Here is a 16,406-nt window from a genome sequence, read left to right as displayed (position 1 = left end):
AAAACATTGTTTTGGGGCCAGATCCTCAGCTGCTGTAAACATCATAACTCTGTTACCTGGGTAGCCTGATCTATGACAGCTGGGAATTTGGGCCTTGGTTTTTAAAATATTTTCAGGCATTGAAATGCCAAAGGTTTTTTTTTTTAAGTGCTTGACATTAAGCTGGGAGAAATGCAGCTTTAATGACTAACTAGCCAGCTCCCAGTTGATTGGGTATAAGGGTTTCCCAGCTGCCTTGTCAATCATAACAGGAGATGAATCCGGTAGTTCCAGTGCAGTCATGGACTCAGTCATGATGTGTCAATTTCCTAATCTTCCATGTGGTGACAAACCCCTTTCTTGTGTAATGGGCTGGATGTCACGTGGGCTACGCCACTGGTGCCATCATGGGACCAGATCTCAGTCTTGCACAGAGTTGACCTAGGCACTGGGGTGCTGCGAATCCTACCTTTCAGAAGTTGAGACACTCCACAACAGCTACCCTAGGGCTGAAGTAGCTTTAAATAGAGACCCAGGGGGTCATTATATTGTGTGATGTCCCTGGAGTCATTGTCAGCAGCGTGGGACAGAGTCTGGGATCTCTGGCTCTAAAAGAGTGAGGCTATACTGCCTCAGCTGAAATACCCAAGTCTGTTAGTGCATAGCTGGTAGCAATAGGCAGTCCAACCACTAGAAGGAGACAGAGGCACACTGTAAGCTCTGGGTTGCACATACAGTGGCATATCCGCTGGCCTCCTCCCTACCCATTCCCGCCTCCCTTTGCCCTGCCAACCATGGACCCCCCAGCACAGCTGTGTTCAGTGCCTTGTGTGGGCCACCTGAATCCAGCCTTTTTCTTTCCACTGCGAGGGAGATCTCTGTAGTCAAAGAGTTGGGAGCTCAGATTGCACCTTACACTGGTGCAGAAGTATGAGCAGAAAGACGAACGAACCTGAAACATGAGGCTGCGATTGGAACACGAGTAAATACAATCATGATACTACCAAGCTGCAAAGCTCTCCCTCTCATAGATGGTAGATTATCAGTTGTAATGGCAACTGTAATACCAAGAGGAGAATTTACTGTTTGGGAAAAGCAATGTGAACGAATTGATTTCCTGTGTAGGTATTTACCAGAGGTGATGGGAGATGGTCTGGCCAATCAGATTAATAATCCAGAGGTAGAGGTGGACATCACCAAGCCAGATATGACCATTCGTCAGCAAATCATGCAGCTGAAGATCATGACAAACCGACTGCGCAATGCTTACAATGGGAATGATGTGGATTTCCAGGATGCTAGTGAGTACACCAGAAATCCAAAGTAATGGGAAAGGGATGAGGACAGACCGTGAATGCCAAGTGATTTCTGAATGACGGCTGGAGAAATTCCATTAATCCCAGTTCCTGGGAGTGCATGATAAAACGAGAGAGAAGACTAAATGCCCACATGCGTCCTGCAGTGGTATTTTTATTTAGATTGCACAAAAAGTGGGTGACTGTTTTCCAAACCCTGATGAGGATACAGTCCCTGCCCTACCGCGAGTACAGGGCCTGATTCATAACAACTGCTGGCTCTTGTTATGGAACAGAACGGAGTGTGGGTTTGCATCCGGCCTGTGATACTCCCGCATCCAAAAGGACATTAGAATAACAGAATGAGGTGCACTGCTGACAGCACTGTACTGACGCAGGGTAACGTAGTCACCATTTGTGTTCTGCAACACCCCACATGCCACCTAAGAGCCTGTTCTGTATTGGAAAGGAAGTTGGCCACAACCCAGGATGTTTAACCTGCCCCCACCCCCAAGAAAGACGATGTGATGTGATCTTTAGCTGTCCCCTGAACAGCTCCTAGGGAATGGGGAAAGCGTTCAATTTGAGCGTCACCTCCCGAGCTCTAAGTCATGTATGGTTAGAGCTAGGCACAGCATTCCCTTCAAGACTAGAACCTGCACCCTTTCTGCTAGTGTGTGCACCAGAGATGTGTAAGTCAATGTAAGATCACAGACGATGCAGAAAGCGTTGTATGTGCTTCCATTTAGTGCTGGGGTGGCCAAACAAAATGGGGCTATTGCTATGCTAAGGCACAATCTACTGGCAGCTAGGGCTGAAATGTCTTCGATCTCCCGTGGCCATATTTGATCTCCATGTTTGTGTAACCATTAACTCACCTGTGAGGAATTCTTCCCATAGAGTGTTATTTAGCAGTTTGGAATTTAGAACCCCCCTGCCCCCCAGATTGCAACAGAATCAGAATCTTTCTGGACACTTTTTAAATAAATCATAGGACACTGCAGTAAGGAGTGTGCAGCCACCATGAAAATTAGCTGTAATTGTGATGAAAACCCCATACACCATCATTGTATCTAACCTATATTGACCGTGCTCTTCATCTGGGCAAGATAAAAAATCCACCTGAGAGAAACAGTGTTTTGCAGTCTGTCTTTTTCAGCTTCATTGTAGAAAACCCTTCAGTGTTTAATTTACATAGAGGAAGGCATGATAAAGCTTTAGAGACAGACACAGAGCAGAAGAATGTCTGTGGTTCATTTTAGATTTGCCATCACAATAATTCTATATAAAATATAGAAGTCTCAAGAGAGAATCTGCCTTTTTAACCTTTTTTATGAATATGAAGATCTCTCACTAATAAATAAATAAATTATCAACATTGAGCCAGGCTTTTCAGTAAAGTAGAAACAAAGACAAGATGTCTGGCATACATTTCGTGTTTCAGGTGAACATTCATGTAGACCTGAGCTTTGCTTTCCTTTCATTGTTCTAAATAACAATATTCAATTACAGTAGCCCATTTAGAACACTTATGTGGTCAGAAAAAACATGACAAACCAGGTCTGACATGTCAAAACCTTAAGCAAGTTGATTTTGTACTGCACAGCTCTGTACAGTGTTTCCACAGGGCCAAATGCTGAAGGGTTTTCTACAATGAAGCTGAAAAAGACAGACTGCAAAACAACGTTTCTCTCAGGTGGATTTTTTATCTTGCCCAGATGAAGAGCACGGTCAATATGGGTTAGATTGTAATGATGGTGTATGGGGTTTTCATCACAATTACAGCTAATTTTCATGGTGGCTGCACACTTTAAACCAATCTTCATTATCCACAGCACATTGAATTCATCTCTAAAGATTCTTTGAGAGTCTACAACTCACCCTGTACCCAAAATCAGCAGTTATGTTCAGCTGAAGAGACCCATTATAGTTCTGGGAATCAAACAGTCTAGGACTGGTGCTGGATTCACTCCAGGCCTGAGTCAAAGATTCGTGAAGTCAATGGGAGTCTTTGTTGCCTTCCAGGGGCTTTGGATCTGATCCTTAAGAGCCCTGTGTATGTCTGGAGTTGACCGCCCTTGACAGTGCCTCAGAGATGAAGTTTCATGAGCCTCACACTGTGATGTAAGATGTTCTTTCTTAGTTCAGCTTTTAAACCAAAAGTTCAGGATTCATCTCTCTCCAAAGCACAAACAGCAGCCTACGGTGGGTGATCTTGTCACTTCTTAAAATTTTCCAATCTGCATCTAGCTGCTACAGCAGTAGGCCATTTAAACATCAATGTTAGACCAAGTACAGAAGAGCCAATGTGCTCTACAGCCTTTACCTTGTTTGGCAGGAACCTGACTTAACTGACTCAAGCCTTGGCCACAGATAACAGAGCCAGCTAACCACCTGACTGCAAGGGCTTGTGAACACTCCACGCCATCCCATGTTCATTAAAGTACATCTAGTGAAGGAATACAATACAAATTTTCCAATATATTCCAGACCATATACATGATCGATAGAAAGGAAAAACAGTGAGACAGTCATAGAATTAATTCCCCTGGGATTCTCCCGACATCCCGTCTGTTTGAATTTGTAAGCATCTAGAGGCAGTGGCTGTCCTGTGCTGAGCACAAAGTTTGATTTGTCAGTCTCACCCTGAGTTGCTTTCTGTGTGCAGGTGATGACATCAGTGGCTCTGGGAGCGGTGATGGCTGCCCTGATGAGGTCTGCGGCAAAAGACTTTCCAAGAACCCCAGCACCAGGCAGCCAGAAGTACATGCTATTCCTAACCAGTCTGGACGTGGCATAAATGGGGCTAGCAGCAAATTTTTGCCTTCCTCCTTCCTAATCTTCCTTTCTGTGGCTGTTATTGCAACACAGTACTTGCGGCGGTAACTTACTTGCACAGCCATGAAAGAGACTGTGGCTGAGGTCTTAACTTTGCCAAAAAAAAAAAAAAATATTAAAAAAAAGGACAATATTTAATTCATCTTGGCAAAAAAGAGGGAGAAAAAAAAGGTCTCAATTGTTTGTGATATCTGGCAGTGCTAGAGCTGTTTCATCCTTGTTTGGTCTTTTTTGAATGCTGGGCCCTTCTTTCCGTACCTCATTTTTTATTTCATTGTTTTGCCACAAACAAGCCTTTGCAGATAGGGGAAAAGAAAAAATGATCTTCAGAGGATCACGATTTGACTGACAGCAGTGGAATATGCAGTTGACCTAATATTGTTATACAACCGTAGCCAAGAATACCACTTACCACATTAACATCTAAAGCACGACAGGTTTAGAACAGTGCAACTTTTAAAATTAGGACTGACAACAGCAGCAAGCACTCTGTTATATTCAGGAGCTATTTCATGGTTTTCTACTGTATTTCTTAAGCAGGCAGAGAGATGATCCTTCACTCATTTTCTTTGATGTACATTTTTCAACTAATTTCTTATGCTAATACAAACTCGATTAGCAATGGGATTCCTTATCCAAGTGTTTGCAACCAAAATGCAACAGTCCTTTCACTTACAAGTAAAAGGGTAGTTTTGTTTACTAAAATTAGCCATCAGTGGCAATTAATAATGCTTCTACTTTCAAGTGAATGGGAGTGAGTTTTAGATTTTGCGTGATATTTGGAAACCACTGAAGTTAGCTATTAATGATGGTCTAATCTAGACCTGCAATCCGCTATCACAATATACAATGTTGAGGTGAAAATATGCAGGGTGAGATTTGTCATTTGAGAGGTTTGTTTCCAACAGGAGACTGAAGCCCTTGTTAATGACAAAGACAGCAGTAACCTTCTACCAAAGGGATTGTTGCAAATTGCTATTTTGTGAAGTCTCACATATTAATACACATAGAGTTATGAGGCCTAAAGCAATAAGTTACAGTATTGGGAGTCAGAGGGTTATTACTTACTTCCCTTGGCAGTTTGTGTGCCCAGGAAAACAACTCAGATGTATAATCTGGGCTTTGAGAGTTCTTTTTAAGTGAATGCCTGCCCCCCCCCCCCTTTCACCCTCCAACTTCACCACTGCAGTGACTAAAGAAGAAAACTGGCCAGTGTCTGAGCTACACCCCCACATTGAGTCAGTGGATCATCCATCAGGAATTAAAACCCAGGATGTTTCTAGACCTTCCAGTCCTCTGCTCTAAGCAATGGATGCACAGCCTCCTAATTTTAGCCAGTAATTTTTCATAGTTTATTACATGAGTGCCAGGAGTGGATTCAACTAAAGGCTTTGTTTTTGTCAACAAATGCTATATATAAATATACACACATACATATCTATCTGTTAGGGGTGTCTGTGTTTACAGAGCTGTGCGCTTTGGTTCCCTAGCTGGCTTAGCTCATTCGCAGATACAGTAAACATCATTTGGAAAAGTATCTTTAGGAAATTTATCTAGAGTAACAATACAGTCCTACTGACTGTTTTTGGCAACGGGGAACCGTGAGTTTGGGCTCTGCTGTTACTCATTTTGTCTAATATTGTGATTTTTATTTTTGGGGAGAAAGCATATCTTATGTTTAAGACGTTTATAGGCTTATCAAACTTTTTAAACACTTCTGTGTCTTTCATTAAGGGGGAAAATGTGTTTTGATGCACAACAAAAGATTTGGGAAAAGCAGAATTTGATTTGTGCTGTCACTGTTTATGGAATGTGCAATTTAAGGTAAGACTGTAGGATCAGAGCACTAGGAATGTTGAGAGATATTGCAAGAAAGCAAGTGTAGTGAAGTCCTCGTTCCCCTGGTTGAGTTAAAATTCCTAGTTTGTTGGGCAACTACCACTGTTTCCTAATCCAGCCACGTAATGGGGGCTGACATTTATACTTCTGTATCAAAACATGGACTGTGTTTAGGCCAGTTATGAGAGAGTCATTGTCCCACATTACACTTTGCTTCTGCACAGACAATTTTAGATCATTTTGGTGTTGTATTCCCAGGATGCCACTACTTCTTAAAGCTAAATTTGAGCCAGAGGTTTACATTGCCGTTAGATTTAAATTATCTGGCTCTGGACTGAATTGAAGAAAGATGATGCTACTGGGCCTACCATAATCTGAGGTGTAATTTCATGCAAGTTTGCCTTTATTGGTCTAGTTCAGTGATTTTTGCCCATGTTGCCATTACACGTATAAATGAGCCTTCTATTATGTAACTCCTAACCCAGTTTCTGAGGGAGAATGGAAAACATGACATGTCAAAAGGGCGTTAGAGTAGATTTTTTTTTAAATGATAAAGAAATTTGAGCACCACAGTCAATAGTTTTATAAATATTTAGTCGCCTATGGCTGTACACAATGGAAGAGAAAAAAAATCTCTTTATCATGTAGTTGCAGCCTGTTTGAGCACTGACACACAGTTCATGGCCCTGGGGGACTGTCTCATTAAGTGCTTTATCCCAGGGGTTCTCAACCTTTTTCTTTGAGCTCTTTCTCCCCGCCCCCCCGCTATAAAAACTCCACAGCCCACCTCTGCCACAACAGGTTCTCTGCATATAAACGGCAGAGCCGGTGTTAGAGGGCAGCAAGCAGAGCAACTGCCTGGGGCCCCACACCACAGGCCCTCCCCCACAAGTTGCTCAGGCTTCGGCTTCAGCCCCAGGTGGCAGGGCTCAGGGCATTGGGCTTCAGGGCCCTACCGGTAGGGCTATGGCCTTCTTCCCTGGGCCCCAGCAAGTCCAGCGCTGGCCCTGCTTGGTGGACCCCCCTGAAACCTGCTCACAGCCTCCCAGAGAACCACTGCTATAGCCCATATCAAGGGAGTATGACTCACTTTGGATTTGCTGCTTTGGAAGGGGAAGAGGGAAAAGGACCATTCGCTTCTCTGTTAGCAAGATGGTGATTCTCAGTGTTTTGAAAATACTTAGGGATGCTGACGGGATTTGTTCATTTTCATGTTCTTATCTGAATTTTTAAACACACACATCCCTGCAAAGTGGAGAACCAGAAAAATGGATTTACAGGCATCTCTGTCTTTAAACTTGCTCTTTTGTGCCATAATTTGTATGTTTTAACTAAGGGTGGGATCATTAGCGGCTTTGAGAGCACAGATATTTATCATTTTACAAATGACAAACAACCTATTGTTTTCTGGTGGGCTTGGTAGGGGATAAGGTATAACAAATATCCGAAGTACACCTTTGCTTTAAAAAAAAATGCATTTCTAGCTGGAGGATTAAGATTTATTTCACTTATTGGCATAGCTGGCCAGTTATATATTTCTTTCTGTTACCAAGGTACTTGTAACTATCTTGCACTGTTTATCTAAAGTTGAAATATGTTCTTTGAATCCTTGTATAAATAAAAAGGCTGGAGACTTAAATCTATATTTGTTCCCACTGTTACAAAGCACTATTTTATTTCTTCTGAATTTTATTTTTAAATGTGAGTAGCCCTGCACTCAGTCCTTGGTTTACCCACTATCAACAGTATAGTATGGATAGTCTGAGATTCTCACCTGCTCAAAAATGTATGGTGGAGAGCAGCCACCTCTAGGTATAGGAGATGCTTAAAAACAAGATGAAATTTATTTGATGACATTTTAAAAAGTTACCATACTAAAGATTGTTAGTGTGCGTGAGAGAGAGAAAGGAGAAAAATCTTAAATAAAATAATTAGATTTACACCTAAATATTTGTAAACGTAAAGCACGGTGTTAATTATTTACTACTGCACTCAAGATATTGCTTCTTGAAAAGTTAACTAACTGAAAGAAAAAAGGCATTCTGGTCGCAGTAGAGAGCCTTTCTGAATTAAATAATCCACCACCAATGCTCCCTTCGAATGAAATGATGTTGAAATAGGTTTTGTTTTTCTAGATACACAATTCCACTTCCAGAGGTTGGTGAACTTGGTAATGATACCAAGGGGGTGAGCCCCAGATTTCTGGTAATAAGAAACTGACAGAAGGAGTGCACGTGACTGGAGGTAAACGGCACCTAAAGAATTCCAGGTCCCCCCCTTCCTCCCCACCCCAAACAATGAAATTAATCAACTTCTTGTCTTTATAAAGCTTACCAGTTTACTTGGTATTTACTAAAATCTTTCAGTTACAGGAGTTTAGATTGTATTTTATATACACAGCTCTAAACAGCTGATATCTATATTCTGTAAAACTTAATACATATTTATCCATGGTTACTCTACAAGGAACAGTATTTATACAAACTACAATTCACTCATCTCAGAAATATATCTCCTGTAAATCCTGTCTGTATTACTATTTAAAATAACTGCCCCTAGCAAAGAAATAGGAAAACAATTTTTGTATCCAATTTTGTAGCTTTTATGAACACACCCCACATTTGCAAATGAGCTATTGGTAGGCCAAACATTAGGAAACTAGCATGCTCAAACTATATACAATCCAAGGGTCAGTATCTGTTCTCAGTTATATCCATGCCATCCCTAAGTCACCAGGGGTGAGGAACGATATTCCGGTCCTTATGTACTCTGGCCAAAATTCTCAGACATGACACTACAGACAGGCACATAAACAGGGCCTACTTTTCGGAGGTGCTGAGTACCTGTAGCTACCTCCCCAACTGGATCCAATAGGCGTTGTAGGTGCTCAGCATCGCTAAAATTAGACACCTAAACCAGAACATGCCTCCTTTTCCACGTGGTGACCTCTGTCCGCTATATGAGCAAACATCCCCTAATCCTGCTTCCATTCCTGTCGACAGCAAAATGCCCATTGACTTGAACAGGTGTGGGCACTAAAGTTTTCACCCCTCCAATCCTCATCCTATGAGTGGTTGCATGTCCTCAGCTGCCAATAAAATGAAACTGAGGGAAGGTGGGAGGCAAGAGCATGCCAGATCAGACAGAAAGTTCTCCTTGCTGAACACGGTGAGCTTTCAGGTTGTGTGACATTTTTCATGCTTTTGGAGTATAATCTGTTTTTCAGAAGGTTTGGTCAGTTGAATAACTAACTAAATCAGTGTAACAGCCAACTTGCCCCACACCAATCACAGTGTAATTAAGTTGAAATTCAAGCTCGAGGAGAGTGGAAATTTTCATGGAGTTGATGAGAGATGCACTAAAGTCAAATTCCAGATGCTATTTCAGTGGCATGAATAGCTCTTACACAGTCTTACCCCGTACAATAGTCATTTTTATCATCCAGCTCTTTCTTTACATGTCTAACTGTAGAGCATCCATACTAATCAGTATTTTAAATTAAAAATGGAGAAGGCCCCTGGAAAATGACTATGGAGGGCTAAGTTGTCATCAAAGGCATATCATTAGTATCCTATCACTTCTTAGTTGATATAGCACTTCTTAGATAGATAAAGGCACGTGATCCCAGGTCAACTTATTCAACATGCTCATTTTTGTCTACCGTAGGATTAATTGTAACTATAATTCCCAGTGTAAGGAAGATTTGGACGCATGTCATCGGTCGCTGCACGTGGTCTGCCTGGACTTGGGTTCTTGTCATCTTTCCTGAAGACATCTCTTCTGCCTCTTCCCTCGCTTCCCTTTCTGCCAACAGGACTCTGCCTCTCTCTTGAAATGCCCAACTTAGTCTTAAGTTGATGCTTTCCTGTAAAAATAAATAATAGATTGGCCTCTGAAGGAACACTGGTTTCCTTGGAACAGTAAACTGGACACAACTGCAAGCCTTCAAAATTACTGAGCCTTGACTCAGTTTAACAAGCAACATGGAAACATGACAGAAACTATGTACCTGCTGGCCTTTAAAGGGATAGTGTAGGGCACTGATGTTTCTCCTCCATTACTACTTCTAAGAGTCTCTTAATGTGAAAAGTTACTTGCAAGTTGTCGGCATTAACATGAGCTTGCCTGTAATTGCTAGGTAGCTACCTCAACTGCCAACATCACCACATCAAAAACATCACCGTGTTTAAAATGCAAAGTAAAGCACAAAATAACCATGAAATGCTCCTAAGCACATAGTGTAGGTTACACACAGCACCCAAAAACCAGCCTGCAAGACGTAGATTGATTTTTCAAAATAGTCCAAGAAATTTATTTAGACATCAGATCATTTTAAATGGAAGAGGTGGCTAAATCCACTAGATGTGGAAAAAGCTCAACCACTGACTCATGAGATTCTTCAGTTTAGGCTACCATTCATCTTTAATGTGGAAGCTACATTAGCAAGGCAAATCAATAGGTTTGAAGACCTGACAATGAATCAGGAATGAGGCAGCTGGTTAAGAGAGAGAGTTACCTCACATAATCATGAGTGATGGCAAAAACATTGCCTTGCTTGGTGGTCACTTTAACTCTGAACTTATTTGTGTGTGTGTGAGTTTGTCATACTTGTGATATTTTTAAAAAAGCAAAACTTTGCACTGATAGTTTGGTCCTGGCATACAGTAGTAATGCCACTTTTCCCCCCTTAGTCCGGGTCTTTATGTAAATGTAACAAAATACAACAGTAAAGATAAAAAGATGGCAAAGCAAACAGAGCGCCTCTCCCCTCCCCCCAATAAAATACGCTATTATCTCACTTGAAGTAGTGTGAGCCCACTATGTTTGAGAGAGCAACAGGCCAGAAGTGGCAGAAATGAGACACTAAAGACAACCGATAAGCAGCAAGAAGCTTGAATAGGGGGAGATTCACCCCAAAAGCTTCCAACACTCTCAGTTGGCCTAGTTAGCTAAAGCAAGGCATTCAGTTGTCTCTTCGTGACAACTGAAGCTGGCACAAAGACAGTATCCAAGCACCTGTCCTGGCTTCAATAGATGCAACTTTCAAAAAAATCTGTCTTGAGTCAGACCTGTAACTCAAATCATGTTGTTGCACTTGCCCAAGCTATTGGCTAAGTAAGTCTGTGTACATCACAGAGGTGGGAACAAAAGCCACTTCTTCCTGTCAGCTCAGTAGGACAAAAGGGAAAGTCAAACAATAAAGACTTAGCAGCACTTTAAAAAGGGGCTGAAAGGGAAACATGACCACTAGCTCTTCCTTGGAGTTTATAAAGATTTCTGCCCCTAGGTATAGATGCCTATATGATAGGATACTCATCTGGGTCCCTCTTTTGTCAGACTCATTCCCCTACCCCAAGAAGTTCCCAGAGATTGTAGTCTACTGATCAATCTTATCACTATTTAGAGAAGAGAGGTAGTGTGATTCTTCTGATGGGGGTCCCTTTAAAGCGATCAGTGTAGCTAGCTACAAATTCTTTATTAGCCCAGTCTTTGTTACAAATGTATTACAAGTGATGAAGAAATGGCCAAGCTGCACTACACTTTCTATGGAAATTATGACAAAGTCTTTGGAATTTTCAGGCTGGCTTATTTCTCTGCTATGGAAGCAGTTTGACCCAGTACCTTTCACGTACACGAGGGGCATCAGGGACACGAATAGTTTATTATTCAGTACTACAGCAAAGAACTTGCTGGGCAGTGTTGAGATAGACGTGCTATCACATGTGTCTTGGAACTAAATAGCTTTTTTACTTTCTTTTCTTTAAAAGCAGCTGCAGCAATTTCTCACCCATAACACTCCATGCACTACAACCAGTTACAGTTCCACAATAATGGCTATTTTAGAAGCTTTCTCTTAGCAAGTAAATAGTCTGCACTAGCAAGTGCCTTACTTATTGCTTCTATAAAAAAAACAAATGCCTGCAAATTCCACTAATTTAAACTTTTGAATTATTCTGAAGACTAAAAGCCAATGTGTGAGACTGGTACCACTGAGCTAATCGCTGGAATGAGATTAAAAGGACCAAAAAGTCTATGCAACAGTTTTTTAATGATGAACAAGATGTTAATAGTCAAAACTGACTTACCTTCAACCTCAGATTGTAGGTTGTCTTGATCAGAGTCCATTAATGATGAATCACCTTCAGCAGCAATAAAACAAGGTGCAAAGACATTTCAGAACGGTCGCTTGTGAGATTATATTGTGACTACTTCAAGGGACCAACCACTTCTACTGCACTCTAAGCAGTTTTAAAAAGTTGCTACCAGCCATAAATACCAATAAAATTTATTTTATGAACCCTTGCTCACAAAGAAATCATTACATTACATTTCCCAATATGCATATACATTTGCAGTTGTACAATAACTTTGACATAAAGAATATGTACAGATTTTCAAATACAGAATAAGTTGTCAACACGACACAAGGAACATGTTTTTAAAAAGAAATCTCTGGATAAAGTTAAAAAGGGAGCATGCCAACTTTTCAGTGATCTGCCACTGAGCAGTGAGTGGCATTGTTGTGACTTCACCAGATTCCTACTCTTTTTCACTGCAGAAAAAACACAGCTATCACACAGGAATTCTTGGGGGTGGGGTAAGGATTATGTCTGATGGCACTTCCAGTTTTAACTCATTACTTTGTGGGAAAATCAGAGATAAGGGGATCTTTAAGAGTCCTTGCAGTCTCCAGAGTGATCTATAGCATGAGGTACTGGTTCATAATCAACTAATTGTATGATTTCTACACTCCAGCCTAGTGAACACTTCCTCCATCTAAAGGAACGTCATCATAGGTTCGTGCCATTAATCCATGTCACAGCATGTTCAGATATCAGAACTTCATGACAGGTTCTATACAGCTCCTTCAAAAACAATTAAAATGATCCTCCAGGTTGGCTCTGTTCATGGATCTGGTTGACATATGGAGCTTTTCATCTACAAGTCACCATATGAAATACAGCCAAGTTAGGCATGACTGAAAAATTGCTCCCATCAACAGAGGGTTGTTGGCTTGTGTGAAATGTGTTGGTAGTCTGAGTCCAGCCCATAAAGAGCAAGTCAGCTCTCCACAAACCACAGCTGCACCTTGTACAAATTGGAACCCTTTAATGAGTCTTTCAGTAGCGATCAAACACTGACGCGGTTCAGAGACAACTCACTTTCACAGCGACTATCCATACAGTACCGCTCTTGCAGACAAGTTGAATGTAGTCTCCAGGACTCTACCTTTAGCATTTTTCATGGCAGAATAAAACCTTCAAAAAGAAACATCTACAATAGTCAGCACTATACTCTGACTAGGCGTAGCAAATACATTAAAAATGCATCTGCCAAAAGCCAGCTTTGTAACGTGCAACCTACACATGCCATTTCAAAGGTTTGGAAATACTAGAATTTGTTAAAGACATGCTCCAAAGATGTGCCACAGTCCTCAGGTGTGTATAAAATACATACAGTCGATTGTGTTGGGAACAAGTGTTTTCTTAGTCCTCTGCTCTTTTCCAAAGAGCCTGTATTACTCTTGTTCTGCTTTTGAAGGCCGTCGTGGTACCAGTCCACCATTTTGTCTTCACAGTCTGATGGCTACTCCCTGCATGTCTAACTCTTATAGCCGATACCATTATTTATCAATATAGTGATTCCCAGTGGAAGCTGACTAACATTGTCCTTTGATGCCAGGCCCTCAACTTTTTTTTGCTAAGCACAAAATTTTCCATCACTTTTAATTAGACATTTTTCTTCAACTTCCCATTTGTGTTTCAACATTTTGGTTACATAAATAAAGGTCAAGTGGTAGGTCTCTAGATGGGTCTTGCTGTTCTGAGAAGATGAGGTGAATAGCAGCATTTTACAATAGAGCTATCACAGCTCACCAAGCCAGTCACAAAACCTCTCTTGGCCAATCCGGAGTTTTTCCCTTGCAACAACTCAGCAATTGAATATATGCAGAGTACTAATATCATAAAGTACTTCTGCTGAGCGCCATCTTGATTGCTCCTAACCCATGCTTCAAATTTTGTTTTCAAAATGATAAGCAGCTGTTATTAAAAGGAGGATATCTGGGATTTGTAGAAATGGTTTGGGATGGCCAACGCCAGAATTTCTTAGCTTTTGAAGGAATCTGATTCAGGAGAATTTTTCCATCACTGACGTTCCAGTTATAATGTAGCACTCAGATGTAGCTTCTTGACTCAAGGAACAGCTTGGACTGAAGGCTCATCATCCTGAAAGTTTTAGCAGAAGTCTTAGATTTTTGGCATTTATAACGCAGAAGGTCTGTGTTTTGTCCAACAGAATCCTCCAACACAGCTACATGTACTGGAGCCAACGCAATGGCAACTTCACTGCTATTTACTGCCTGGATATTATTTAATCATATCTCAGCTGTAGTCTTAACACTTCATTTTTCTGATCATGCTGCTGTCATATTTCTTAAGACATAAACAAGATCCATGAGGTTGAATATGGCTTTTTTGTTGTTGCTTTTTCGTCTTTATTATTAATTCACATGGGAAGGAAAAAGTTCATTTGCATTAAGTGGTCACTATTACTGTCACAGGAGAGGTTGTCTCATCTCCGCAGAGGTCCTTCCCACTGTCCTGACTTGTTTGCTGTGATCAATATGCAACAGTAGGTTGGCCAGCATGATGAAGGAGCCAAAAAATGACCATATTCTAGCAAGGTCAGCATCACACTGGTTGGTCAAGAACTTAGTTTTCTTGTAGTCAAGATCTTATTGGGAAACTTTAATATCTTTTTGTTTAAGGTGTTGTATTGATTTTTCAACTAGCACCTACCACATTATTTGATAGTTTTTATTGCCATCTGGTGGTTTGGGATGTGTACTGCAATTAGTGTTCTTTCCCGTACGTATTTCCTTCTTCTCCCACATGCACTGAAGCAGTAGCAGTAATGATATAGCATTTTATACTTCCTTTATCCCCAGGGTTTCTAAAGCATCTACAAACACATGTACATTTCATATATAGCACAGGCATATACAACCAAGTATATACAACAAAAGAAATGTAGCTGCCATCTGTAGAATGAAATACAGAAACAGCACAAGCAATGTAACAACAGCTTAATGATCGGATATGAAGAACACCATCATATCCTGTTAAAAAAGCAGAAGGGATTTACTGCAAGTAAACAAAACTTAATAATCCATATTGTAATTTAGCAGGACAAAGTTAAACCTTGCTTGTGAAAAATCCAAGGGATCTTTAGAGGCGACAAGTGACAGTGTGCACTTTTTCCATTTTGTTAGTCTCTGACAGCACAGACCTAGCATTTTCCCAAGCCACAGGTTTAATATAGATCCAGAGGGAAGAGTCATGTACTGAGTTGCCACTAAAATGTAGTTCAGTCATAGAATGGCAGCACCATTTTATATATATGTGCCTTCATATTCGAGAGATTTCTCATTCAGTCAAATATATGAGCATCTGTCCTAGTGACAGCAAGTCTGCCTTTTTGTATCGCTTCATTATGCAAGTCTTCTACAGCTGTGTAGAACATTTTTCTTGTATCAGCGTGTATATTTTTTATAGTTATTATACAAATAGTGCAGATTACAAGGGCTGAAGTGAGAGGCGTGGTATTTGTGTGATTCAGTGGACCAAGAAGAGGATTTCACAGTCTTTTCATTTTTAATTGCATAAAGGTCAGCAAAAGGTTATTTCTGTGCTGAAATGCCCATATAACCTGGTTTATTGGGTGCCTGAGGCACAGAATCTGTGCTCACTGTAACTTAACTTTTATTTCTGCTTTGCCGTTCACCTTTAAAAAGTCTCCTAGGCTGAAATCAATGCTAATGCTACTATACCAAGCTTCTTACATCTAACCATTTTAATAAGTATGAGCCCACTCAAGGTCAACTAATATATTAACTTAAACCTGTTGCTATGAATTTTATCTTGCCTTAGTGTTTAACTAACATACATTTAATAACATACCATTAAAAACAGGCCATACACTTCAGCAACGTATTTCAACATACATGCCTTGCTTTCCCTGCACTCTATGGGGTATCATCAGTCAAACCTACCTGTAGTTCCAAAGCACTCACGCCTGTGACGCTCATTCCAGGCTTTGACTTTACAAGCCTTGCTGCAAGTGAAGATCTCGTAACAGCGTGTGCAAAGAGTGAGTCGAATCCCTATAGCCCGCCCACATTGGTAGCAGTATTTAAAGAAGGGCTGCCTGGAACAGAAATAGCATGAGAAGGGCCATCAGGAGAGTTCATGTTTATTTGTTTTTCATAGCTTTGCCAACATATTTACACATTACATAGCAAAGGAAATCAAAATGTCTCACAATACAGGGGTAAAAATCTGCCCTCATCCACCAAGGTAACCAAGAGGAGCGAGGCACTGTTGTGGATTACAGTGCTTATGTTGCTATCTGGGGACCAAATGAACACAAGCAGCAGTGCAAAGTTAAGTGTAC

The 16,406-nt window shown here is 40.9% G+C and overlaps 2 protein-coding genes across 3 annotated transcripts in view; one reads left to right on the top strand and one right to left on the bottom strand.

Annotated features, from left to right (window-relative positions):
• GPC1 (glypican 1) overlaps window positions 1-7,594 on the top strand; it is a 306,530-nt gene extending 298,936 nt beyond the window's left edge. The window contains exons 8-9 of the mRNA XM_034782260.1: window positions 1,105-1,280; window positions 3,943-7,594. Of these exons, the coding sequence (XP_034638151.1) occupies window positions 1,105-1,280; window positions 3,943-4,160 (394 nt within the window). The 3' untranslated portion in view covers window positions 4,161-7,594. The remainder of the gene's footprint in view (window positions 1-1,104; window positions 1,281-3,942) is intronic.
• Window positions 7,595-8,266: 672 nt separating this feature from the next.
• ANKMY1 (ankyrin repeat and MYND domain containing 1) overlaps window positions 8,267-16,406 on the bottom strand; it is a 59,244-nt gene continuing 51,104 nt past the window's right edge. Inside the window, exons 16-18 of one of the 2 annotated variants that reach the window (XM_034782258.1) lie at window positions 16,006-16,160; window positions 12,038-12,091; window positions 8,267-9,816 (exon numbers count right to left, since the gene is read on the bottom strand). In XM_034782258.1, coding sequence (XP_034638149.1) covers window positions 9,620-9,816; window positions 12,038-12,091; window positions 16,006-16,160 — 406 coding nt within the window. In that variant the 3' untranslated portion in view covers window positions 8,267-9,619. The remainder of the gene's footprint in view (window positions 9,817-12,037; window positions 12,092-16,005; window positions 16,161-16,406) is intronic. The other variant, XM_034782259.1, reaches the window with a different exon arrangement.

Source organism: Trachemys scripta, chromosome 9, assembly GCF_013100865.1.
Source record: "Trachemys scripta elegans isolate TJP31775 chromosome 9, CAS_Tse_1.0, whole genome shotgun sequence".
NCBI lineage: Eukaryota > Metazoa > Chordata > Testudines > Emydidae > Trachemys > Trachemys scripta.
The sequence above is the reverse complement of the archived record's forward strand: the minus strand, read 5'-3'. Positions and strand labels throughout refer to the sequence as shown.